Source organism: Alternaria arborescens, assembly GCF_004154835.1.
Source record: "Alternaria arborescens strain FERA 675 chromosome Unknown contig_20, whole genome shotgun sequence".
NCBI lineage: Eukaryota > Fungi > Ascomycota > Dothideomycetes > Pleosporales > Pleosporaceae > Alternaria > Alternaria arborescens.
The window spans coordinates 237,543-263,328 of NW_021167875.1; the positions used below are offsets into that span (position 1 = coordinate 237,543).

At 51.4% G+C, this 25,786-nt stretch overlaps 10 protein-coding genes across 10 annotated transcripts; 4 read left to right on the plus strand and 6 right to left on the minus strand.

The window, feature by feature from the left end:
* Window positions 1-1,012: 1,012 nt before the first annotated feature.
* AA0111_g8225 (hypothetical protein) lies at window positions 1,013-2,152 on the plus strand (the record flags this gene model as incomplete). Its single annotated transcript, XM_028654649.1, has 1 exon — window positions 1,013-2,152. One exon carries the CDS (start codon window positions 1,013-1,015, stop codon window positions 2,150-2,152), a length of 1,140 nt encoding a protein of 379 aa, XP_028504184.1.
* Window positions 2,153-2,430: 278 nt separating this feature from the next.
* On the minus strand, window positions 2,431-3,051 carry AA0111_g8226 (hypothetical protein; the record flags this gene model as incomplete). Its single annotated transcript, XM_028654650.1, has 4 exons — window positions 2,431-2,463; window positions 2,511-2,835; window positions 2,923-2,973; window positions 3,035-3,051. The coding sequence occupies 4 exons, from the start codon at window positions 3,049-3,051 to the stop codon at window positions 2,431-2,433; spliced, it is 426 nt and encodes a 141-aa protein (XP_028504181.1).
* A 1,604-nt stretch (window positions 3,052-4,655) lies between these two features.
* Window positions 4,656-6,557, plus strand: AA0111_g8227 (hypothetical protein; the record flags this gene model as incomplete). The annotated part of the gene is made up of 1 exon (XM_028654651.1): window positions 4,656-6,557. One exon carries the CDS (start codon window positions 4,656-4,658, stop codon window positions 6,555-6,557), a length of 1,902 nt encoding a protein of 633 aa, XP_028504182.1.
* A 103-nt stretch (window positions 6,558-6,660) lies between these two features.
* AA0111_g8228 (hypothetical protein) lies at window positions 6,661-7,902 on the minus strand (the record flags this gene model as incomplete). Its single annotated transcript, XM_028654652.1, has 1 exon — window positions 6,661-7,902. The coding sequence occupies one exon, from the start codon at window positions 7,900-7,902 to the stop codon at window positions 6,661-6,663; it is 1,242 nt and encodes a 413-aa protein (XP_028504185.1).
* A 605-nt stretch (window positions 7,903-8,507) lies between these two features.
* Window positions 8,508-11,990, minus strand: AA0111_g8229 (hypothetical protein; the record flags this gene model as incomplete). Its single annotated transcript, XM_028654653.1, has 3 exons — window positions 8,508-10,124; window positions 10,171-10,490; window positions 10,538-11,990. The coding sequence occupies 3 exons, from the start codon at window positions 11,988-11,990 to the stop codon at window positions 8,508-8,510; spliced, it is 3,390 nt and encodes a 1,129-aa protein (XP_028504186.1).
* A 1,616-nt stretch (window positions 11,991-13,606) lies between these two features.
* On the plus strand, window positions 13,607-14,198 carry AA0111_g8230 (hypothetical protein; the record flags this gene model as incomplete). The annotated part of the gene is made up of 2 exons (XM_028654655.1): window positions 13,607-14,034; window positions 14,084-14,198. 2 exons carry the CDS (start codon window positions 13,607-13,609, stop codon window positions 14,196-14,198), a joined length of 543 nt encoding a protein of 180 aa, XP_028504277.1.
* A 117-nt stretch (window positions 14,199-14,315) lies between these two features.
* Window positions 14,316-15,668, minus strand: AA0111_g8231 (hypothetical protein; the record flags this gene model as incomplete). Its single annotated transcript, XM_028654656.1, has 1 exon — window positions 14,316-15,668. The coding sequence occupies one exon, from the start codon at window positions 15,666-15,668 to the stop codon at window positions 14,316-14,318; it is 1,353 nt and encodes a 450-aa protein (XP_028504276.1).
* Window positions 15,669-16,624: 956 nt separating this feature from the next.
* Window positions 16,625-18,163, minus strand: AA0111_g8232 (hypothetical protein; the record flags this gene model as incomplete). The annotated part of the gene is made up of 1 exon (XM_028654657.1): window positions 16,625-18,163. One exon carries the CDS (start codon window positions 18,161-18,163, stop codon window positions 16,625-16,627), a length of 1,539 nt encoding a protein of 512 aa, XP_028504279.1.
* Window positions 18,164-19,051: 888 nt separating this feature from the next.
* On the plus strand, window positions 19,052-20,765 carry AA0111_g8233 (hypothetical protein; the record flags this gene model as incomplete). Its single annotated transcript, XM_028654658.1, has 2 exons — window positions 19,052-20,651; window positions 20,713-20,765. The coding sequence occupies 2 exons, from the start codon at window positions 19,052-19,054 to the stop codon at window positions 20,763-20,765; spliced, it is 1,653 nt and encodes a 550-aa protein (XP_028504278.1).
* Window positions 20,766-21,365: 600 nt separating this feature from the next.
* Window positions 21,366-24,818, minus strand: AA0111_g8234 (hypothetical protein; the record flags this gene model as incomplete). Its single annotated transcript, XM_028654659.1, has 1 exon — window positions 21,366-24,818. The coding sequence occupies one exon, from the start codon at window positions 24,816-24,818 to the stop codon at window positions 21,366-21,368; it is 3,453 nt and encodes a 1,150-aa protein (XP_028504281.1).
* Between the last annotated feature and the right edge of the window lie 968 nt (window positions 24,819-25,786).

Below are 25,786 nucleotides of genomic sequence, written 5' to 3' on the forward strand. Positions count from 1 at the left end.
ACGAACGTCACATAGCTGTCCTTCGAGTGGGAACATATTCCGTTGACATACTCACCTACACTTTCTGATGCTGTGTCATTAGATTTGCTCTTGATTTAAGCATATACCTTCTTTCTTTGCATTTTGTAGTTAGACATATGCCAAAGCATTTAGTTAGTTACGTATTCCTATGTTACTAAACTACAGCCTGGTTCGATACGGTCTATAGATTTCCCGTCACCAATAGTACAGGTGCCAGAACCGACTGCAGAGGAAGCAGACGGAAACAATACCTGATATTACGAGAGCGATGTCTACAGACGATGATGAACTTCTCTAGACACACGGACTCTCGACCGGGGCCGCCCTGGGGTCACAGTGCAGCGCGCAACTGTAATCCACACCGATATCCAAGACCTGCCCAATCCGGAAATGTCTACCTAGCACCAGATTCAATGCACCCTTTTTCCACGCAAACGATTATCACCGCGTCTCTGACCGTCTCTGTATGTTTTTAATTCATGAATAGTGAATTTCCGACGCCTATCCCGTCCTAAGTGTATTTGTAAATATTTGTAGCATGCGCGATGTTCGAGATGCTCCCTACTGCCAAGTGCCCTGCCGAAACACCAAGGCCCCCAAGCTCAAACCACAAGTGCTGCATCATCCGCGTATCAAACACATGTTCTCAACGGGACCACCGTCTAGTGGTGGAAATCACGCATGTCAAGCTCAAGAAAGGCGAGGCGAGGCTGAGCTTGTAGACTTGGCTGTACTCGTACGTGTTTGGGAGTAAACGCGTTTCGCAGACTGCTCGAAGCTCGTAATTTGACGACCGTCACGCAAAGTATACATGTACCGAATATCCCCACAATCCCTTTTTTTCTTTCTCCCTTCTCCATACTGCCGTGCGGTACCTCACATCCTTGTTGTTCTTCTTTTCGATTCTTGACTTCTGGCCGGTCCATCATTTCTCTATCGTAATTTTAATTCTACCTACTACCTACCCCATTGCATCCCCGGTACCGCCACCATGTACAAGCAAATCGTCACTCTCTCGCTCTTGTCTCTGACATCTGCCCTGCCCCAACGAAACCGCGGCGGCGGCAACGGCGGCGGCCAACGACAACAAGCAACCGCTTTTCAACAAGCCGCCCAAGTCCCCCAGGGCATAAGCACTGCGACCGACGGCTCCATGATCCTCGACGACACAGTCATGGTCAACAATCTACCCATCCGCTTCAAAATCTCTGCACCAGCAGACCAGTTCCTACCTGCGTCAGGCGTGCCCGGTGCAGCAGCTACTTCGTCCAACGGCACGCTCGGCGCAAACGTACTGCTGCATGGTGATGGTGGACAGAGTTTCTTCGACATGCCGAATCAAGCCGTGCAGGCCAACACCATGGGCGTCGCGCTTCTGGCACCCGATGACAATCTGTTCTGGGGCGGAGGTGCGGGCTTGCAGCGAACGGATGGTGTCGCACACGCGCAAGCCGTGAATGACTTTATCCAAACCGAACTCCCAGCACGTGTCGCGGTCAACATGTCCAACATTGTCTTCACAGGTGTCTCGGGAGGCAGTCTGATGATGTCTGGTTTCTTCATCCCAGCGCAAATGCAAAACTATGCCAACTCGGCTGTGGAGCTAAACTGTGGTGGCATGCCTCCTCAGGTGGCGTTCCAGAATGCGGCCACTGTTATGCAGCAGACAAGGATACACTTCCAGTCTACACAGTCGGAGCTTCAGTTACTGCAGGGGAGCATCCCGCAAGCCGTATCAGCCTACGAACAGCTAGGCGCAGACGCAGGTCTATCTGCTGCACAAATCAATCAGCTGCAGACTGTGGACAACACGCCGCAGGGAGGGCATTGCGAGTTCGACGGACAGGATTTTGTGAGTGGTGTGCAGACCATGTCGAGCAGCTATGCAAATGTCATGCAGGGTGGCAATGGGGCGGTGCAGGGTATCGGGGCGCCGAGCACAGGTGTGGTCACGACGGGTGTTGTTGGAAACGAGAACTTGCAATTTGTGGGTGGGAGGAAGCGCGAGGTGGACGTGGAAGCGAGGAGCATGGTACAGATGCGGTGGGCGCAGGATGTTGTTGAGGAGCCGGACTTTCAGATGCTGGCGTGCGATAGGAGTTCGTGCTCGGCTGGTGAGCCTAGGATCTAGATATCCAAGTTCAGTATATAATGTTGTATCTCCCGGACCGATGGCTGACGGCCCTTCTCAAAAAGTTTCCCTATCGCATTACTTCTGTATTCATTATCCATCACTGCAAAGAGCTAGACATTGTGGTTGGTCGTAATGTTCATTTGACTGGTATTGTGAAGGTCGTCCCATTGCTAATCGTAGTTGCAATGTCGTCTCCCAAATCCTTCACCCCGTAAATGCATTTTCGCCGTGCCCGTGAACCCATGAATGTTATCGAAAGCAGGAAAAGAGACACCTCACATGACGACACCGGAGTTGGAGGCGATACGCTGTACGTTGTTAGCAGAGTTTTGCGCAAGGGTGGTGTTTGACGTACCGGCCACAGCTCAGCGGCCTCCTTTGCGACGGGTCCAGTGATGGCAGAGCCCTTCATCTCACCCTTGGGGTTGACGATGACACCGGCGTTGTCCTCGAAGTACAGGTAGATGCCGTCTGCTCGCCTCCATGGCTTGCTCTGGCGGACAATGACGGCGGGCATGACCTTCTTCCTCAGCTCGGGCTTTCCCTTCTTGACGGTCGCCATGACCATGTCACCAGCACCGCCAGCGGGCAGGCGGTTGAGGCGCGCACCAATACCCTTGACGGAGATGATGTACAGGTTACGGGCACCGGAGTTGTCGCAGCAGTTCATGACGGCGCCGCTGTTTCCATTAGCCTGTGTTCCTCGAATATCCTGTTTCGCAATCGGGAATGTCCTGGTCGGGCGATCGCATCGGGATCAAACGTACACTGGCAGACCAAGAGTCATCTTGAGCTTGTTACCGGAGGTAGAACCTCGACTGCGGACTGTTAGCAATCTTCCTCTTTCACTGTCCACCTGCGGCGACAACAACAACGTACCCGCGCTTTCCAGACATGTTGATAGATTATCGGGGGGGATGTTCGACTTGGGCGGGTTTCGGGTGCGTCGTCGCTGGAGTTGTCGTGAGCGCTGGAAGTTCGTCCAGTGGGTTGCAGACGACGAAATTGTGTGCGCGCACGGACTCCCGCTAGCGTCATTGCAGCAGAGACCCCAACACCAACACCAACACCAGTACCAGCACCAGTAGCACAGCAAGACGACACCCGTCATGGAACATTTCTGGGAGGATGCGCTTCCAGGTATCTGTGCTTATGAAGCTGCCTGCCCAGCCACTTTCTGCAAGCGTTAGGCGCATCTACTCTGCCACAATCACGATTCTGGTGATACTCTGAAGCGAAGAGAGCTAGGTGCCCTTCCAGATATCGCATTCGATGTGAACAACAAAAACCTTGATAAAACAGTTGATAACGAACATGAAATTCGTCAGCCCTCAGTCGCCTGAGAGGCCCCTATGGATCACCTGGTCGAGACTTCCGCATACCGTGCACCAAGTTACACTGCAGATGCAAACATCCATCCATATTCCGTAATCATAGCCTTTGTCAAGTTTTCTACCTGTTCACACCTGGACCTGAATAAGTTTTTGCGAAGTAAAGTATTGACGAGTTCCCAACCGGAACTGATTCGGGCTGAGAAGACATCCGCTTTCACCCGCCGCAAACCCCTGCAGCACCGCATGAAGCACTGGTGCATCATTGTTTGTACGTCGTATTCGACAATACGACGTGTCGCCCTTGCCGCAGCTATTTCGCGATAGCTTCCACACAGTACCAAAGGTCTGATGACAGGTCATGCAATTCGCTGACAGCTTAGGTTATAGGTGGGGTCTCACACGAGTTGATCTAATGTCCAAGATGCGGTTGGAAATCGTGGAACCAATTATGGAATAGAAAAACCCAAGTCGAAAATATCGCTGGTCCCGTCTTGCCTACTCGCTATGGTAGAAAGCGGGTATATAACTAGCGACCGAGTACCTAGCTTAGGAAGCAAACCGCGACCCAGAAATCCTCGCAAGTAGGTACCTAGGGCTCAGAGTCCCAGCTAACAATTATCAATTGACGGTGTCGCGCAATAATATACCGAAGAAACAGAAGTACGCCATGGCTGGGGGAGGCGGAACAAGGAAGTTCTCAGAATATGAAAAGGCTAGGCTTGTTTGCGCAAGACCAGGCGACGCAAAACGTAGACCTGCGCGAACAGCCACTGAGAATCTTCGGCGAGCTAGGATCGTCATCATGGCCAAAGCACCAAGAGTGACGGTCAACACTAAAGGTTGCATCGCGCTCATCATAACAAGCTGTACCCCGCGAGTCCCCGCAAAGCACTACCGAGATTTAGCCCGACCGAGCTCACCCGAGGATTCCGCCCTCCGCCAGACCCCAGATTAGGGATCAAGGCCGACCACGCTTTTCGTATTGACTTACGATGGGGCTAGGGCCGCGAGAAATTGTGCTGGTACAAGCAACTCCACATGCCGAATGACGATGGTACCACAGTCAGAGCGAGCCCGGAGCCCCACGGTCCGATTGGAAAGCGTTGCGTGTATAAAAGACTTGGTAGGTACTATGGAGATGTATCAAGCACTCCTTGGCTAGCACTATGAAGCCTCAAGCTCTTTTGGCATGCGGGACAGTGGCTCTTGCCCAGCAAGTCTACATACCGGCTGAAGGACCCGCCTCACGACCACAATGCTCAGCGAATGGTTCATATGCGACTGCGTTGCCTTCACCCCAGTACACGTTCAGCGAATTCAGCTTCACACAGACTGAGACAGTTCGTACAGCAAAGTCTGCCCCAGCGCCTACCACTACGACTACCTACGCACCCCCATATGCGTCACTCAGCAGCTTCGTGCCGAATCTGACGACAACGCAATGGGGAAATTGGGACGCAAAAGTCACCCCGTCAGCGACTGACTTGGGAAGTCCGTACGGCAATGCGTCATGGACAGCTCTCTGGACAACCGTACCTTGGCCGTCCAATTTCACTAGCTATACCGACAACGCCATTTATTCTTCAACTGTCGAGCCAACTCCAGTACCATCCAGCGAGCTCATCCTGCCACCACCCGAGCCATTGGTGCCTCAGCAATGCTACACTTTCCCAAAAGACTTCATGCTTGGTGTGGCGGCATCAGCAGTCCAGATTGAGGGAGCTATCGCCGAGGAAGGACGAACGCCTGTTCACAACGATGTTGCAAGCTTGAGCACTCCAGGTCGATCGCCAAACTGGATCGCCAATGAACACTACTACTTGTACAAGCAAGATATTGAGCGCATCGCTGCTATGGGAGTCAAGTACTACAGATTCTCCATCCCCTGGACGCGTATCCTTCCGTTCGTTCTGCCGGGTACCCCAGTCAATAAGCAAGGTCTTTCACACTACGACGACCTCATCAACTTCGTTCTGGAGAAAGGAATGCTTCCGGCTATCGTTCTCTACCACAATGACTCACCCCTCCAGTTTTACTCAAACATCAGCAATATCTTCATCACGCCCGGGACAGGGGGTATCGGTTACTTGGACTCTTGCTTCCAGTGCAGCTACAAGAATGTTTCATTTGAAGACGCTTTTGTCAACTACGGAAAGATTGTCATGACGCACTTTGCGGACCGCGTGCCTGTCTGGTGGTCGTTCAACGAGCCGCTGCTAGGCGCAAGGAATGGCAAGTCCATCGATGCTGTTATCAAGTCTCACGCGAGGCTTTACCACTTCTACCACGATGACATTGGTGGCACGGGAAAGATGTCACTCACATTCAACGACAACTTTGGCGTCCCGCGTGATCCAGAAGACCCTGCAGATGTCGATGCAGCCAACCACTTCAACTCCTTCCAGTTAGCCACATTTGCAAACCCCATCTTCCTCGGCACTGATTACCCAGAATCATTCACAAGCAGTATCGCTGACTACGTGCCCTTGAGTGATGAGGATCTGGCATACATCAATGGGACAGCCGACTTCTTTTCCATCCAACCCTACACCGCAACCGTGGTCAGCCCACCACCCAACGACACCATCGCCGACTGCGCCGCTAACATCACTCACCCCCTCCGTCCTTACTGTGTCACCCAAAGCACTCTTACAACCACTGGCTGGAACATTGGATATCGCAGCCAATCCTACGTCTACCTTACCCCGAGCTACTTGCGCACCTATCTCAACTACCTCTGGAACACCTGGCGCACTCCCGTCGCCATCACAGAATTCGGCTTCCCCGTCTTCGCCGAGGCACAGAAAGAACAGGTAGACCAAGAGTTCGACAGCCCGCGCAGTTGGTACTACCAGACCTATCTAAACGAGGGCTTGAAGGCGATTTGGGAAGATGGCGTCAACTTTATTGGCGCGTTCGCATGGAGCTGGGCGGATAACTGGGAGTTTGGTGATTATGATCAGCAGTTTGGAATTCAGACGGTCAACCGGACGACGCAGGTTAGGAGGTATAAGAAGAGTTTCTTCGACTTTGTGGATTTCATCGAGAGCAGGCGACAACATGCGTAGTAAGTGAAATGAGATAGCAATACCAACATATCCCGTGTAAATACAAAGATCTTACGGCTATCAATAAATGAGTCCAGTGTCCACAGCACACTGCTATCCCCCCTTAAAGTCGACTCACAAATCCACTCCTATCCATCTTGACCAGATACTCGCGCCCAATATCTTCAACTCTCGTCACACCCGCAAGTCCCATACACAATCTAAATTCATCACCAAGCAATCTCAACGCCAGCTCCACACCTTCCTGCCCCTTGTACGCCAAGCCCCAAAGAACCGGCCGTCCCACCCACACGAAATCCGCTCCCAGCGCCAACGCCTTGAAGACATCCGTCCCGTGCCTAATCCCGCCATCAACATGCACAGGAATCTTCTTGCCAGAGGTCCCAGTCTGTGAACGAACGGCGGCGACGACTTCAGGCAGCGCATCGATGGTGGCTAGTGCGCCGTTTAGCTGGCGGCCACCGTGGTTGGAGACGACGATGCCGTCGACGCCGTGGTGCACGGCGAGCAGCGCGTCTTCGCCTGTTGCGACGCCTTTTACCCAGACTTGCATTTCTGGGTGGCATTGTTCTTTCAGCCAGGCTATGTCGCGTTCCCAGCAGAGGGTAGGATTGGGGGCGTGCGTGTGGAATGTTATTGGGCCGCTGGGCGGTCGTCGCCCACTTCGTTTTCGCGATTCATTTGCTTCGGCTGTTGCGGAGGCGGTCTTGTCTTCTTCTTTTTCTTCTTCTTTTACTGGTGTGTCGTCATCTTCGTTCTCCTGGTTGAAGTTTGCGACTTTGAGGTGTTTGGGCAGTTTGAATTGGTTCCTGATTTCTAGATTCCGGCGACCGAGGACGGGGGTGTCGACAGTTAGCATGACGGCTTTGTAGCCTGCTTTCTTCGCGCGTTGGATGAGCTTCTGGCTCTTCGCGCGGTCTTCGAAAAGATAGAGTTGTAAGGCCCCTGGGTGCTCGCCCAACGCTCCCTTGACGTCTTCCAGACTCGTCGTACTGAAACTGCTCAAGCCCATTACGACGTCCATGTTCTTGCACGCGCGCGCAGTCGCCAGTTCGCCGTCGCCGTGGGCGAGGCATTGCATTGCGGTTGGCGCGACGCCGAGGGGAAAGCTGTTCTTGTGTCCGAAGACATCTACGGTTGTGTCGATAGAGGAGATGTCGCGGAGCACGCGTGGTCGGATGCGGTATTTCTGGTATGCGGTGATGTTCTCGAGGAGGGTGGAGCCAGAGTCTGCGCCTTCATTGTAGTAGTCGCGGGTCTGCTTGTCCATGCGCTCTGCGGCGAGCTTTTCGAGTTCGCTGATTGTGAGGCAGTTCAGGTCATGGGGGGTCTTTGTCTGAGACATGCTGGGCGATGCGGTAGGAGGATGCGATGCGACGAGAAATAAAGCGATGCGGGTGTATTTGGGGGTTTGTACAGGACGTCAAGGTTGACGACAGCGTCGGATATCCAAGGAAAATGGAGATCAGCCATCTTTGGTAGTTACGTCGGCAGACTTATCTCCAATTCGGCTATAAGATTGTTGATGACGATGTCGATGTAGCGCGGAAGCTATGGCTTGCCGATCTCGGAAAGACGCGTTAACTTGCCGTTCGTGCGAGCGCGGGATGTCGCGTGTCGAACAATATCATCAAGTATCGCGACAAACTCATCGCGAAGGGACTTACCGAAACCGGGGCAACTGGTGTGAATATCATATCGCAGATTGATCGCGATGGTAGATGCACTGGTAGATGCATGGAATGAGTGTATGAATCAAAGTCTATGGAAAGCAAAAAGAACACGCTACGACAAAAAGCCGATAGGAAGCAATGAGCGACGAAGACACAAGATGCAACGCGGGGAACAAAAAGAAGCAGGACGACCCGGGAAACAGTGAGAGCAAAGAAGAAGTAAAACCAAGGAAACCATACCCATTGACCACTCGTAGTTTAACACAAACCCAGTTCGTCACATCCAGAACATACCTTCGTCAAGGTTCGGGTGCCATGGGTTCAGCCTCTGTGGACTATTTGGATCATCGTTGTAGTTGTCACCCCACACGTGTGAATGCAAGAACTTCTTGACCATCGCGTTCTTCTCGTCCAAGATCTCCTTGTCGGTGGCCTTTCGTTCGTTTCCATCGGCACCATAGTACTTCTCGTACGTAAAGACAGGTTCTGCGAGTTCGTTCTCTGCCCAGAGACGTATGTAGGATCTGCCCCGGTCGCATAGTCTATCGGCTACATATGCGGGCGTCGCGTACGAGACCCCGGTGGTAGATCGTCCGAAGGTGTAGCAGAGCATCATCGTCAACTGCTTCAGATTCGCTTCGCTGATGTTGGTATCGTTGCGGAGCACATAGTAATGAGCTGAACGTGCGGTACCCTTGATCGCGCAGTGGGATTGCAAGAAGAAGTTGGTGGGTTTGGGCGCTGTGACGATATCATCCACAAGAAGCCCGGCTTTGACGTTACCGTTGACATAGAACCTATATTGAGGTCCATCCTTTGGGGCGTTCTGAATTTTCTCCCTGGAGTCGTATGAGGTCTTCTTGTCGGCAGCGTAGAAGCGTGTGTGATGACGCTTACTGACAACAAGGAAACATACCTTGAGCTGGTCAGGTTTCCCTCCAGCCTTCTCGTACGCCTCCTTGATCTGTGGAATCTCGAGTTTTTCTACGGCGGCGAACTGTGACTCAGAGACGCCGTCACGATAAAACAAGATCATTGTTGGAAGTTTCTCATTGTTGTGTGACTTCCAGGTCTCGAGCCGTTCCATTATCATACTGCAAAGGTTGGCTTCGTCGATTTGCTCCTGGCCGCCGGCTTGGAGCCTCATGGAACCGCGATAGCTCATGAATTTAGCGTCGACCGTACCCACGACGCAGGCGATGCTCGGAGTACCGATCTTCGCGCCGTGGCCAGGATGAGTGACATCCGATCCTAATATCATGGTGTTATTTCGGAGTTCTCCTACGAGTACCTCGTTCAAGTCGTCATCGTTAAGCCAGTGATTGTCGCCGCCCAGCTTCAAGTTGACCTTGAGAGCCATGTTAGAGAAATGCTGCGAACGAAGTCCACCATCATCCGCAATCTTCTCCCCAACAGCGCAGATCGTATGATGTCCTAAGAAGTCACCAGCCCGCTTAATTTTAGCGTATATGTCAAAGTTCTTCTTCTGGAGTAGCACAACTGTGCAATCATCCTTCTTACACTCGCTAAACCAAACCTGGAGTTTCGATTCTAGCCCGTCACTTGTGTAATTGTAACTGGGCACATATCCAGCTACAGCACGGACATGATGTGAATTGAGCTGTGAGGTGAAGTCGTCTCGGATATCTTTACTTGTCGATTTCTGTTTAGGCCTAAAGCATCCCGACATAGGAAGAACATGAAGTTCGTTGAGCGTGCGTGGCTTCGTGAAAGCAGCACCTTGTAAGTTCCAGGATGCTCGTTCTTCGTTCATTTTTGGCACGAGCTTGGTGGTAGTATTCTCGGATTGTCGCTCATAAAGAAGACGAGGCAGGCGTAGCTTCTTGGCTGAAAACCTTATCAGCTTTGAGTTGAGTTGGAACCCCAAATCCCCCTACTGTTCGTTAGCGGGCAACATGTTTACTGGCCTGGGTACTCACAAGTTGTTGGGTGCTTCCAGCACCAGCTTGGGGCTTGAGGCCAAGGATTCGCAAGCCTTCTCGTTCAATCAGAGCTGCATTCTTCGCTGGCAGGTGCAGAGCATGATTCAACATCTCGGTGGTTTGCTCAGGGCTCATCTGCCCTGTCATGGGTTGGTAAGGCAGTATCTCGAGGAGACACGCAGGAATCCACTGCGCGCCGTCTATAGATTGCAGACGCATATCTTTCGGCTCCTTACTTCCAGGCGACTTGACACGCTTGCCAACGTTGACACACTGGAGGTCATTTTCAGTTCCTCCTGGCATTTTTACCTTGATGTCTACGATTGTCAGCTTCTTTCAATTCGGAACAGAATAAGAACCTTACCTCGGAAGTATTTGAGAACAGAGGTTCCCCTGTCAGTTGAACCTACGTGGCCTTTGCTGGTTCTGTCCTTGCCAAGAACTGTGAAGAACGTCTGTTTGGACGCAGCTAGGCCGAACTGTTGGAAGACCTTTGTGCGTGGGAGCTCGTCGTTGATAGAGAAACCGGCCTCCTTGTTGTCTTCAAAGTCTTGACGACGGTAAGCTAGTCTCACCCGCTTACCTCTCAACATCTTCTCGACGTCTTGCTTCGGCAACAAATTCAACAAGTCCGAAACAAGTACGGGGGATAAGAACGCCGTTGTGGCCACATTGACGTTGAGCAATAAGCCTGAAGCCCCGGGTCTGATCGACATGTAGTAGCCGCGAACTGTACGCAGCCCTAGGTTCTTGTTGTTGCGACCGAACATATCCTTGAAGCCTTGATCAAGGTAAAACTTGTTCGCGCCGAGTTGCGTAATCGATACAGTGGAGTCATTGTTGTAATGGCGGACACACTGCGCTACATAGGCGTTCAAAGCTCGAACGTAGTCGTTACTCTTGGAGATATGTTCCAAGCGGAGTACCTTTTCGACATCGCTCAAAACCTCACCCTTCTTCAATGTCGCGTGAACTTTATAGGTCCGACCATCAAGAAGTTTGCAGTCGAATTCTGACGTGTCCCACTCAGTGTCCTCTTGGCCCGGCCCCTTCATAGCAGAATCGCACCAAAGGCTCCTGAAGTCAGTTGCCCATGCCTTTTTGCTCTCCTTCAAACCCAGCTTATTCGCCGCGTGCATGGCGTTGAACGCACGCTCCAGCTCTAGTCGCTTCTTGAGCTCAACACGCACTCCAGCCTTCAATGGATCAATGCTTAGTCTCCAGAATGTCAAGGTATACGTATGGAGCTGAGGGGGTACTTTGAGCACTCGTACATAGTTGCTGATGACGTTGAGCTTGCCCAGAGATGCTGATGAACCTACCAGCTCAGTTCCGACCTTAGGCAAACCCTCTTCGGGAATCGCGTCTGGAATCTCTTGAACTTCTAATGTGTGGTTCTCGTACTCGACTAAGCCGACATTATCGGTCGGAATGGTCTTTCTGTTCTTGGCGGGCGTGTCGGATGTATTTCCAGAGGCACTGCTAGATGGCATATCTACTGCGATGGGTGGGTTGACTGTTCGGACCCCACTTTCGGTCGGGTTATCTGCTTCAGGCTGAACTCTCTCTTTGATAATTCTAGTGCGTTGGTCCTGGAACCACTCTTCGGCGAGCACCCTTTCTATCGCTGGTGCGAACTTATAATTCCCCTTCGACCAAACTTGGCTAAAATTCTCGGTACATTCGTTGATATGACCGTGCGTGTCCTTACCGCATCTCATGCATATATCGCCGGTGGATGTAGAAGCCTCCATCTCACGAAGTAACTCGGCTTTAAACTCGTCGCCGAATTTTCTGCCTGCGGTTTTGGGTGGCATGCTGGTCAGGGTGAAACGCTGATTTAAATCGATGGGATAGAAGTTGGTATCAAGGTGAAGAGAGGTGGTTATCTGACTGTGTAGTGCCAGGTTCCTTGTGAGTAAAGCAGTTGTATTATATGTTAGTCTTGAGGTGCCCAAACCACTAAGCAAGCACCACACAATGAGACAGTTCACTTGTTGTGTAAAACGTTTCCAGCCAACTTGTCTCAAAGCAAGCGACTAGAGACTGTCCAGTGTAAATCGTCGAACCGTGTCCTGCTCACATGGTTCATCTACACAAAGCACTTACTAAAGCACGTGGATCACTCCCTGATGTTGAGCTTGCAGTGTAAGCAAGCCGCTGTCGAGAGGAAGCAGGTTTGCGAAAGATGACTGTAAAACGTGAAGTCGAGGAGCGTCGCTAGGAACACCGCCTTGAGATACGAACGGCAGGTGTATAGTAATTACGACATGATAAGGGGTAACGGGGCTCGTGCAGAGCGTATGATGGAATACAATGTGGTGCATGGTAGTACGCCGAGCTTCATGCTATATTCGAGTCGGGCTCAGGGCCAAGAGTGAGCATATGAATACTTCTCGTTACAGCTTTGATCTTGTATCAATAGAATATGAACCGTGAAGAAATCCATTCATGAGCCTTGGTCCTATTAAGCCCTATACTGTGCTGAAGCGACAGCAAAGGTGTTGGAGGGAAGACAACGACTTTAACGTTAGCGCTTCCCAGGTCGGAATCAACTCTGGTTTCGTGCTGTAGACTGCACCCAAAGACAAAAGCCAGCCTTCTCTTCATAATCATCGCTGTTGTGATCTCTCCAAGTGTGTTCGCTCATTGTGTTTGTAACCTGCTCACAAACAGGCGACACTGCTACCGAATCTTGATACTCATAGCAATTCAAGCTCAGAACCTCCCTTATTGAGGAGGGTAGTATTGGTAAGCAGATACATACGCAGATGAAAAGCAAAGGCGCAGTAAGCTTCAACCGGTGTCTGTCGTAAAAAGAAAGTAAGGCACACTTTCCACACCCAGAGAGGTACGAAGTAGCATCAATATCAGGCGTCCAGAGGACCAAACCGCACGGTGATTCTGCGTCTTTTGTCAGCACAGCTGCACATTGCATCGTCTCATCTACGTCAGGAAGGGGCGCATATTGGATGTGATGATCCTGCATCGTGTTGTGTTACAGAAACGTACGTACAGCTTGTTGTTGCCCCGCGGCCGATCGTGCGGAATTTCGACCGGTAGGTCGCGCCACGATTTGATTGGCCGCTCGCAAGGCTCCACCTTTTACAACCCACCTTGCTTTGTAATTCACAGTATACTCACCGCCTAACCATGTAACGATTGGGTTAGACTTTTTCGTCCGCTTTGGGTTACACAGTGGAGCGATAATGCCAAGTGGAACGTGGTGAGCTTGATGGGGGAAGAGCTTCGAGGTATTTGAGGTATCTAGGAGAAGGTGCGAGATACATGATAGTGGAACATAAATAGACTACTGCCCCGCCAGTACAAGCGTTCTTTACTCTCAATCAGCAACAACAACAACGATATCTACTCCATCACACACCCAATCAATAGATACATTCGCCGCCCATACATCACTCACTCAGCCAACATGTCCCTCACCTTCCACAAGATGGCCGTCGCGCCAGCCATCTCCGCCCTCAAAAACGCCCACTTCGTCGTCTCCAAAGGCTACGAACATGCCAAAGCGTCCGACCCAAACACCTTCCTAACTGCCTCTCTCCACCCCGACATGAAGGACTTCCGCTACCAAATCTACCGTCTCACCGACGCTGCCAAGTTCATTCCCAGCCGAGTGAACCCCAGCCTCGAAGGCATAACGCTCCCCGACGAAGAGCAGACCTTCCCCGAGCTACTTGAGCGCATCGAGAAGTGCACCAAGTACCTTGAGAGCTTTTCCGAGAAAGACTTCGAAGGCAAGCAGGATGACGAGGTGATTATCAAGTTCCCCGGTGGCCAGAAGCAGGTCAGGATGCCAGCGTCAGAGTACATTAGCAGGTTTGCGCATCCGAACATGTGGTAAGTGGTTTGTTTTCGAGTGGCAAGGAGTTTGTACTGATCACTACAGGTTCCACATTGTGACTGCGTACGACATATTGAGGATGAAGGGCGTTGATGTGGGAAAGATGGATTTCTTGAATGGTGCGGGCGGAATCACCATTGAGGATGTTCCTCAGCAGTAGACGTGAGCAGTACAGATGTGCAGCGACGCTCTGGATGAAAGGTGACACCCGGGTGGAAAGCAATATACGAACAACGATAAATGAATATTACGGGCGACTTCATGCTCTTCACACTAATTACTGAGAAGTCGTATGAATAACTATAGCAGCCACGAGAGCATCCATCGCCGAACTCTGCGTGCTTGCATTCGCCGGGCTGATCCAAGGCCCAGCCCAATCCACGCTGAATACAGGCAAACCATCTGGTGTGACTTTCCTATCTTGTGTCCAGATAGACTCCGCATTCCTGCGAATGGCATTTGCGAACATCTTGTCCGGTGCTACACTGTGCAGCTTGACCAGGTTCCGCATGAAGATTCCCTTGAACTGAGCGCCATCGTCACCACAATCAGGTTCGCATTCGTCGTGTACGATACCATCCTCATCCGAGAGGGCGATGAGTGCCGCCCGCGCGAGATGAGTTGCGAGGCTGAGAGGTGTGACTTCTGGTGTATCCCCAGCTCGGTATAGTTCGGCGAGACCTCCCAAGATAACACCTTGGTTGTAGGACCACGCAGTTTTGTTATTGTTCTCGCAGTCCTCAGTTAGACCGTCGTTGATTGTACCGCCATCTGTGATCATCCCGCTTTTGAGGAACCATTGTAGACTTTCCTCCGCCCAAGCCAGATATGTGACTCTTTTCCTACGGCTCTGGGCGCGGTTTGCCAGATGCGCGGCTGTGCTGAAGAAGAGTTCGTTGGCGATGGCATTTACATAGTCCTGCTTCCAGCTCCAGTATATGCCGCCGTTAAAGCAGTAAGTGCCCCAGGTGCGTGATACAGCGATGAATATATCTTCCGCAAGTACAAGATAAGCGCCTTCGGAGGTGACGTCGTATGCGTTGATCCAGGCCAGAGCCCACCACAGGTCGTCGTCGTAGAAGCCATCTAACCAGTCGCGATAATCAGGGATGTCACCAGGGTGGTAAAAAGAGTTGGTGTCATGATTGGAAGATGTCCTAGGGAAGATGACCCGTCCAGCATTGTCATGCCAGTTGGGTGGATATGTGACATGAAGGTTGCTGGTATTCGGGTCGAGGTATTTTGTGTACCCAGTTTCAAGGCTAGTTACGTCAATGGCGACAAGCGTCGTGTTGTTTGATCGAGGATCCTCAATACCCGGCTGCGGGTTCTTGGCCGGCGTCTCCAGCAAAGCAGTCACGAACACGTCTCTTGCCAGGTCTTGCAACAGTATATCTGCAGGAGCTGCTTTCGCAAAATCACCGATCATAGTCATAATGTTCGCACCGTTCCACCATCCTGTAGACTCCCAAAGGCCAGTGCTAGTGTTGTACCAATTTTGCAGAGTCTCGAGCGCCAGTTCGGTACGGAATATAGGATCATGGTTTCCACTGTAGTCACTTTGTGATGAAATGTTAGGGATGAATGTGAGGACCAAGAGGAGATATCGAATGAAAAATGTAGACATCATGACGAATCAAGACTCTAGAAGCGACGCGCATCAATGAAAAGTGATAAAGTCGGTATCCGATGCAAATAGGAATGCTAGTAGAAGTTCCAAACAGGAATATGCGATAGTTGAGCCTGTGGCACACATTCGCAGTCTTTACAATATTTCCACTCTTACAGTCGTATGTCTTACCTGCTCAGCGTACGTTCATCACACAAGAACGGCCCATAGCTTGAGGAGGCGACAGTCATCCCCGCAATAGCGAAAGGTGGCGAGAGAAATTGAAGAGTGGTCTTACCTCTTATCAATCAACGGTACCTGACCGCCAGGTAGCTGTTGCGAGAGCTTCGATGGTCCTGCACTAGAAGATGCTGACAATCTTCTTGAGGAGGGCAGGTGAACTGACTGCGCTGCAGAGATCGTAAGCGCACCCAGTTGAAGTAATGTTACAGCAGAAAGGCATGCGCGCATCATGAGGTTGTGTCTGCAAACACCTTTTCGAGATCTCCGTATCAGGGCACGTGGTGGGATATCATAGAATGCTTGCTTGCGATGTGAACGTACGCTTCGGATCTTGGATATGACGGCGCGACAGAGAGCTTGGAAGAGAGAGGGCTTGCGCAAGTTCTCAAAGCCACATGCTTGTGTCACGGTACACCAATCTTGAGGTTGTTCGCGCCGAGTACCCCGCTACCATCCCTGAGGTGATCAACTAGACCTAACTAGCTCATGATTGTCATCGCGCTGGCCGGTTTTGACCAGAAACAGCCAGGACAATCCCAGTAATGTCTTTGCTTGTTCAAAATAGGGATCCGACCGAGAAATGGGCTTCGCGGTTTGTTACGAGAGCGTAAAGGACGCAGTCACAGTCGCAGTCGCAGTCGCAGTCGCAGTCGCAGTCGCAGTCGCAGTCGCATATTCGTCCTTGCACTCTATGCTTGTGCGATCCCAGAGTAATGTCTGGTCGCTTAAAAAGATCAAGCGATCAGGATATCATTACCAAGATCCTTAACCTCTTCCACCCAACAGTTCCCCACCCCAACCCCGGCTTCATCTTTGAATCGCCAGATAGTTTCCAGCACTCGCTTAGACGTATGCAAATAACCCCAAAACATCTGACCATACAACTCGTCTAGTGTATTCATAATCCACTCACGCTGACTAGGATCCTCGCTCTCAGCACCCGCAAGGAATAACGGCCAACAAATCGATTTGAAAAGCGCATCGCCCGGCTTGAGGTGTGAGATATGCTGGACAACGTCGTCAGCGAGAGCAGTGAGACTAACAAGTGCTTCGCCACTCGCTGGATCAAGAAGAGGATTTGTAGAGGGGAGGACGCGCGCGAGATAGATGCAGACTGCCGAGCGATGAGCCGAGGCTATACGGATGCGCTTTTGGATGTCGTCGAGAGGTGAGGCGCGCTCAAAGTCGACGGACCATGCGATAGGGTCAAAGTCGAGAGCACGTTGAAGTAATACGCCGACCTGCTGTTGGAGGTATATGGGGGTGCTTGTTCCGGAAGGCGAGCCGTGTGTATCCGGCAATGCGAAGGACTCGAGCATTACGCGTAACAGCGGCCCGGGACAGGAGAGGTAGTTGTTTGTTTCTGCGTATCGAAGGATAGGGTCCAGCTCGATAGTCTCTGGGATTAACGCGGGGAGTGTCGTGAAAGTGAATGTTGAACCAAGAATGTAGAATACAAGAAAATCAGAAAGAATTGTTTGCCGAAGTCTGCTCATCGGTCGCTGGAGGTATGGCGGTTCCCCTAGGAGTTTGATGAGCTTTAGCGCCCCGTCCATGTGTACCTTCCATTTGTCTCTGCCTGATTCCACCAGAGCATAGTTAACGAAAAGCAGAATAGTGATCAAGATGAGGTCAATGTTTGACGTGTTCACGGAGGTCACACTCTTTGCCAGTAGGGATAGCGCTTGTTGCTTCGCCACGAGTGCGTCCCTATAGGACGACTTCAACGGGCCCCCAAATCGGCTTACAGCTTGGTAGTATGCCATTACCGTTGGACTTCGCTCGCCTTGATAGGCCGACTGACCCATCGGGTTGCGTGTTATGTTGAAGACGTGAAATGCTGAGTTTGCGACAATGATCTGCAAGAGCAACGGATAAGCAGATGTAGCGGGAATGAGATCGCGGATAGGGTTTTGCCCCGGTTCATCGTACACAACCATGACTTCGCACAACTGTGTCGCGAAGTGGTACAGATAGTACCGCGAGTTACGATCGAGATCATTGACTAGAGGATCCGTCATCTGCGGTTGTACAGCAGTCATCGCCATGGTCTGATTCTGCTCCTGCTCGGACATCCGGGAGAAGTCCGGCACCGAACTGGCCGGCACCATTTCGAAATCATTGTCCGATGATTGTTGTTGTTGTTGTGACGAACCCTCGTGTTGCCATACCAAAGTCGGCGATACATCTTGAGTCTTGGCTGCCCCTTCTGTCGCAGCAGCAACACCAGCAGGACTCTGCTCCATCTTCTCCTCATACCCTTTCCCCATCATCTTGCCACGACTTGCAACTCCACGGTTCCATACAAACAGCTTGCCGTAGCCTAGACATTCTGTCCCGGCTGAGAAACATTTCTGGCAGCTTGGCAGCGACCGATCGCACCTCCATCGTCGCTTCCGGCAATTGTGGCAGGCTTTGGTCGGGAGGTTAAAAGGCGTCACGCTCATTGGATGGACGCCATGCGAGATGTGTAAACGATTGACTGTATCGAGGTTGCCTGAAGTTTGGCGGGGTGGAGATCTTTCACGGTGGTTGTGGCGGTTGGAGCGTTGGGATCAATGCATTACTAACGTGATCAAGACTGATGTGGACGCAGGATTTCGTCACACGCGTTGCAGCGCAGCTACAGAGAGCGATGTTGACCGAGTGCGCAGACCGAGGATGAAGCAAGCAAATCGCATGTCTTCCGATGATGACAAAGACGGGATTGAGGCGAGAGTTGCGCACCTGGTTCGCTTGACCTGCCGTTCAGCCCAGACCCTGAGATATCACGCTAGGCTCGACGAAGAAGCCAAGACTCAATTTCTGCATTGATGGTCCACATCGTGACGGCTTTATGCTCAAACGTCACAGTCACCGCTAAGAGTCGCCTTTGCGAGTCTGTCTCTGAGGCTCAGTACCCGAATAAATGTCTTCCATTACACATAACAACAATGACCGCGGACATTGCGGAGTCCGAGGGGAGTTTATAGAAAGAAGAAAGGAAGTGAAGATATTAAGTCGACTTAATAATTTATTCATCGTCTCGAATTATCCCGAGTCCTCTTTTGTAGCATACTTTGACGCAAGCACTTTTCAATCAAACAAGCTTCCGCTTGCCACATACTCCTTTTGATGGCTCTACGATAACGACTGCAATATCCAACACCAGACAGCCCATCATGGAGAACACCAACATGAACGATACTACCCCGAGCAACACCATGACGGAGCCTCCGAACCAAACCCCAAGCGACATGACTCCCAACGCATCTTCACCACCAGGCAAGATCGAAGAAGCAAACTTCCCTCGCGGTTCCTACACCCCCTCCGACATCGAACGCCTCGGTCGCGAACGCCCTTCAGCATTCCGTTCGCTGCCCCACGAGCTAGGTTTCTGCTTCGCCCTGCTCGGCTCCATGTTCGTGGCGGAATACATGATCTCAGGCTTCAACATCCTCCTCCCAGACCTCACCGAGGCTCTTCACATCCCGTCCAACGCACAGACATGGCCAGCCTCCGTGTTCTCATTAGTAACAGGCGCGTTCCTGCTACCGTTCGGCCGCCTGGCTGATATGTTTGGGGGCTACCTTGTGTTTTGTAGTGGGCTAGCTTGGTTCCTCATTTGGAGCATTATAGCAGGGTTCAGTCAAAACTATGTCATGTTAATCGTTTGTCGGGCGTTGCAAGGCTTTGGGCCTGCGGCGTTCTTGCCGAGTGGAATTATGTTGTTGGGTTCCATCTACCGGCCCGGACCTAGGAAGAATCTCGTCTTCAGCTTGTACGGTGCTTTTGCTCCCGTGGGCTTTTTCACTGGCATATTCTTTGCGGGTGTTGCGGCGCAGTTCACAACATGGGGCTGGTTCTTCTGGATTGGATCCATCATCCTCGCTATCGTAGCCGTTGCGTCGTACCTATGTATACCGAATCCGAAAGAGGAAAAGGAGAAGGCGAAACAAGAGGGCAAGGGGGTAAAGATGGATTGGTGGGGGACGGCGACTGTGGTGCCGGGATTGGTGCTGGTGGTATTTGCACTTACAGATGGAAGTCATGCTCCTCAAGGCTGGGCGACACCGTACATTCCCGCCACCTTCGTTGTCGGCTGGATCTTCCTGGGCGCATTCGTTTACATCGAAGGTTGGGTCGCTGAACAACCTCTCTTGCCCCCCGACTTGTTCCGCGTCAAGGGTATGAAACCACTCGCGCTCGCGCTATTCTTCCAGTACGGCACCTTTGGTATCTTCATCTTCTACGCCAGCTTTTACATTGAACAAGTTGTAGGCGCCAGTCCACTGCTCACTGCCGCTTGGTTCACGCCCATGTGCATCGGTGGACTCATCCTGGCCACTATCGGCGGATTGGTCCTGCATCTCTTACCAGGTCGCATCTTGCTCCTGATCAGCGGTGTAGCATACATCCTTTCGACACTTCTTTTCGCCATCTTACCCGTACACTTCAACTACTGGGCCTATATCTTTCCGGCCATGATATGCGCTACACTCGGTATTGACATAACCTACAACGTTAGCAACATTTTCATCACGACTTCGTTACCGAAAGCGCGTCAGGGACTGGCGGGCTCGTTCATGAACTCGCTGTTGTTCCTGGGTATCGCTGTATTCCTCTCCTTTGCCGACCTAGCAGTAAGTGAAACGGAAGAGAGAGGCCAAAGAGGAAGCTACAGAGTTGCTTTCTGGCTCGCTACTGCGCTTGCTGGAGCGGGTGTAATTATCATGTTCTTGGGTGTCAAGATTGGCAAGGCGAAGAGCGATTTAACAATCGGTAAGTGTTCCTGTACGAGCTGCATTTGAAACATTTACTGACTTTGCACGCCCAATTTTAGAGGAAAGGGAAGAATTGGAGAATGAGTTGGTGAGAAGGAATACGAATGAGTGAAGAGATTTTGTGGTCATCGCGCGTCATTACTGGATGTGTAGTCCAGTTAGATTCTGTTCTCGTATATATCTTATAATGCTAAACTTTCTTAATCAGCTATCTGTTCTTCCTGGCGTGTTGGATCGAAGGGTAGTGAGTCAAGCGTGTACAAGTGAAAGATGTTCTCCGTACTCATCATACTAGACCATTGTCATGACTTTGCCGATCACTCTAGCACTCTCGGTTTCTTTGTCATCCGCCAGCATGGGGTTGTAAGTCCTTTCCTCATATACAAGATATTTGCAAGGCTTTCTGATGGCAAGATGATCGCGATGATGTGAAGGCAAACGACCATGCCTGCACCCACGATGTGGTAGACTAGGGGAATATTAGGCTTCAAACCGAGGCATGGTCTAAGGAGGAGAGGAGTGGTGTTGATTGTCCTCGACAGTGGAGGAAACCAGACAGGAGCACGTCGCGTATGCGCAATGAGGTTTTACCACGCAGAAACATAGTATGTCCGCTTGTTATAGAGCTTGTCAAAGAACACGCGACGCGCCACGTGGGGGAACGCGCTATGCTTACTCAGCAGGCTACTCTCGATCGCCGTCCCATACCATCCTATTGACCACCAAACACAAGCAGGCTCTGCACGTTGATCATACCTAATCCGCGCTCCTGTAGCAATTTACGTCCACGATGGAGTGGAAACTCCGCGACGACCATCACCATGATTTTCCCAACGTCAGCCTCCTTCAACAGACGCAGCACCGCGCAAAGTGTCTCACCTGTTGACAGCACATCGTCCACCACGACGGCTGACTCGCAGCCAACGATTGCCCCTCGCTCTATCTCGATGCGCTTTCCGACAGTGGTTTGACTACGAGTCAAAGAAGAGATGTACGATGTATCCTTAGCGACGGAGATCGTAGGCGGGGGAAGCTTGCCAGCTTCGCGGATCGGTACGAGGGGCACTCCAACCAGCGAGGCCAATGCAGGCGCAAAGACAAGACCGCCCACTTCGCAACACACGATTGCGTCGACCTTGGCCCAGGTCTCAGTTAGATGACTCTGTAGCAGTGATGCGCAAAGAGTGAGGCCGCCTGGCTGCTGCGAGATACCAAGGACGTGACGGAATTGGATGTCTGGCTTAGGAAAATCTGGGACTGCGCGTACCATGTCGGCCAGTCGCTCTATGTCGCCGTGAACGAAGGGGTGCAAGTAGCTCTGAGCAAATTTATGCGCAGCTCTTGGCCCTGGTAAGTTGTTCTCGAAGATACGGTTCGGGCGATATGATAGGGCTGTCTCGTTTGCCTTATCGTCGCCAACCACGCCACGGGCGACCCTTGAGCTCTCGCTGGTCTGAACGTGGATATCAACGACTCTGCTCTCCGGTACCAGATGGGAAAAGAATGCGACGGGTGCGTCGTCTCTCATCCCCGTGATAAACAGAACATCAACGTCTGCGTCTGCGGCGTCATGCACGAGTTTCAGGAAGTGCTCCTCAGGCAATCTTGGTCGGCGTCGCACCTGCTCCTTGTAGAAGGCCGTCAGTTTTGCGCGATGCTCTTCTTTATACTCACGATCTTCCACAAGACGCCTGAAATCAGCATGCGAATACCTAGCGTATTCGCGTTTCGTAACATCACTAATGCGTACAACTCGCGCGTGAGTACAGTGTGTCGAGGTAGATTCGTTCTCTTGCATATCCGAGAAGGAAGAACACCACACGTTAGCACAATAGTCTTTGCCAACACCATGTTCGCCAGTAACAAGAATGATTAACTTTGGCAATGGCGGTTTCGGTAGCGGACAAGTCCATGCCAAAACGTGGTGTGGGTCCATCACGCGCTTGAGACGACCAAGACGCACAGCATTCGGTCCGAAAGCTCTCTGCGCCAGCACTGCATCTCGGGGGTCTGGGCCAAGATCAGCTCCATAGATTCCGTTGCTCAACGGTAGCAAGCTCTCTACGACCTCATACACCCATTGTACAGAAGCTTGAGCAACCTTTGTCCCGTCTTCATCCCGAGGCCACACCCCGGTGATGACGCAAGCGAAGTCCCATTCTCGACAACCGAAAGCAGTCGTATCTGGTGTAACCTCGCCAGCTCTGCCTCCGCCATGCAGTAAATGAAGATAGCAGAGCGGTGATGGACGACATTCGACTGCTGTGACTAAGCAATGAGCGATCCTCGGTCCTCCAATAGCCTTAAGGAATACACAACGCTTGAAAGACGATGTCTTCCCACCACCGTGGCCACCGTGCATTGCGGACATGTACATCTCAGCTTCGAATGCTTCAAAGCCGTTCATGGTTTCGAAGTCATTCTCCGTTCCCCATATATCGCCATTGAGCTTAGATCTCGTGGTCATATATGATGCGGTGGCGTCGAATGTGGTGATACCAAGGTTCATTCTCCCATTCTCCCAGTACAGGTATGCGTCTGCTGAGTAAGTATTGTCGTACGCATTTGCGACCTTCTCTTCAAATTCTTTGAGTCTTCGTTTGGCATTGGAGTGATTGGTCAATGGGAGGACCCAGTTTCGTACGACGTAGGTGGGAGCGGGATAAGCCTTAAGGGTGACACTGACCACGACACCAAAATTCGTTCCGGCACCTTTCAGCGCCCACAAGATGTCGGCTTCGTTCTCGGGACGACTGGACGCTGCCGGAATATGCTTACTGGGTACACAACCGACATGAATGATCTCCCCAGAAGCAACGCTGATCATCACGGCGCCAACTATGCTATCGCAGGTAAGTCCATGAAGTCTGGTAAGATGTCCGATACCACCTTGTAACCATAGTCCAGCTCCAACACTTGGACGAGATCCCAAGGGTATGGTAAGTCCTTCGCTCCGCATGTAGTTGATGATCTTGTCTGCCTTGCATCCGGCGCCAACCACCACTAATGGACTGGAGTCATTACCTAACCCTTCTTCTCTATCTTCTCCAGCGAGAACACTTACGCTGTCGAATGCACTCATGTCAATGGCTACGACGTTGGACCTGAGACAGTGCGCGCTGTGCCCTCCACCAACGATGGTCAAACCCAGTCTATGCTCCAGCGCCCACCAGACGCAAGTCTGCACGTCATTGACGTATGCCGGCCTCACAATGGTAGCCGGGCGCTGCAAACGAGCTTCTTTGTTCTTGAGTGTCTTCTGCTCTAGCACCGGAAGCACGTCTATTGTCAACTCCGCTACTGTGTCTGCGTGCTGATTGAAAGCCACCATAACCTCAGGCGCACTGAACAGGAGCGTGTTCGGATAAGCATTTTCGCGACGGGCTAGAGCACGGCATAGCTTTCGCCATATTGCTTGAACAGCTTTGTTTTGGTCGACATCGTGTATGGTGAAACCAGCAACGAAAGACGCGAAGCAGTCCAACGCATCGTCATTGTCTTGTACCCCAGTCACTCCAGTGGGGTAAGAAGCCGAATGATGGCATGCCAAGCCATCGATGTGTAAACCCTCCTCACGGTGGAAAACTGCAACAATTCCACCGTCAACGAGCATTTTGATGGCTTGCTCGATGAACTTGTGCTGCGGCTTCATACCATACATGCTATGGCAGAATAAGATAATATCGTACTTCTCGACACTGCTACCTTCAATGGCAGCATCGTTATCGACATTGAAAGGAGCCTGATGGATAATAATATCACCCTTGTGGCCTGCAAACGGCGAACCTAAGTTCTTATCCATCCCTTCATTTCCTTTCAACCATTCTTCTAGCTTCCCAGCGAACAGGGCATTCGGCTCGAAAGCAGTGTATCGTCGAATTCTGGCTCGTAGGCTCTCTGGCAGGTCACCAAGCACACTCTTTGGTCCCGGTCCAATCTCCAACACTGATATAGATGCGTTCGACTTTTCGAGAGGAGCGAGCAGGTACGATAACTCGGGGATGATGAAGTCGCAGTAGCTTGACCAGCTGGGGCCTTCTGTGAAAGCGGAGAAACCAGCAGCATACTGGGCGTCGGTTAGGGGAATTCTGCCAGGAGACAGAATTACGGTATCTGTTGTGGCGGCTTGCACTAGGGTGCGCTTTAAGTTGGCAAGCGTGGCCATGTTGGGTCGACCTTGTGAGGGGTACACGTGTGCGATGAATAGATCCGGAATGGAAGGACTGGTACGATGGGGAAGATGACACAAGAGTCCTATAGTATCGTTCGAAGAACAGGTGGGCTCTGCAGAGGTGGGGTGTTTGCCTTGATTGTGAATGCATAGGCCACGCGCATGTCTGCGCCGCTTGACTGCAGATGTACGCGCATCACGGCTCTTACATAGCCGTGATACGCGTCTGCGATATGCGCTCGTAGCCATAGGATTCCCTCCCCTTCTTTCTTGCGATGGCTGGTTTGGCTGTCCTTGGGTACCGTGCTTGAGTAGATTATGTATACTGATAAGTAGGGAACTCTCGTACACAATAGACTGAGACTGGGTGCCTTGTCCATTGAGGGTTTCATCCATGCCATCTTTCACATTTTGGTCTAATGAGTAATCCGAATCGCCGACACTGTCTGTCAGGCCTTGCGACCTTACCTGAGTGGGAAGGGCGTACATATCGCATATGTCGTGTAACCAGGTCGCACCATCAACATCCTGCAAACATGGTACGACTCTTTTCTTTCGACCGCGCAGTGACTGCATTCTTCCTCGACTAGTATTGCATGTCATTAATTGCCTCAGCGATGCTAATAGACCATGCCATTGCCTTTTGTCAACTTCCTTACAATCTATGGATGTGCTGTTGTTTTGCTGCCGCTGCAAAACCTATAAACTATTCATGGAAATATTGTGTCCACTAGTCATGGAAGTAGATATTCAACTCCGGAGCCTCTGTTTCTGTTGCGAAACACTCTTTGAGCACTTCAAGCAGGGTATTCGCTGTGTTATTGGTGAACTTGAAGAATCTCAGTCGTAAACATTGATCATTAGACTAAAATACGAATATGTTCAGTCGATCCCAACTAGAAGCAGATATACATGAGAGATACATTGATATCCCACTAGAAGTAGCTACAGACATCCCACAA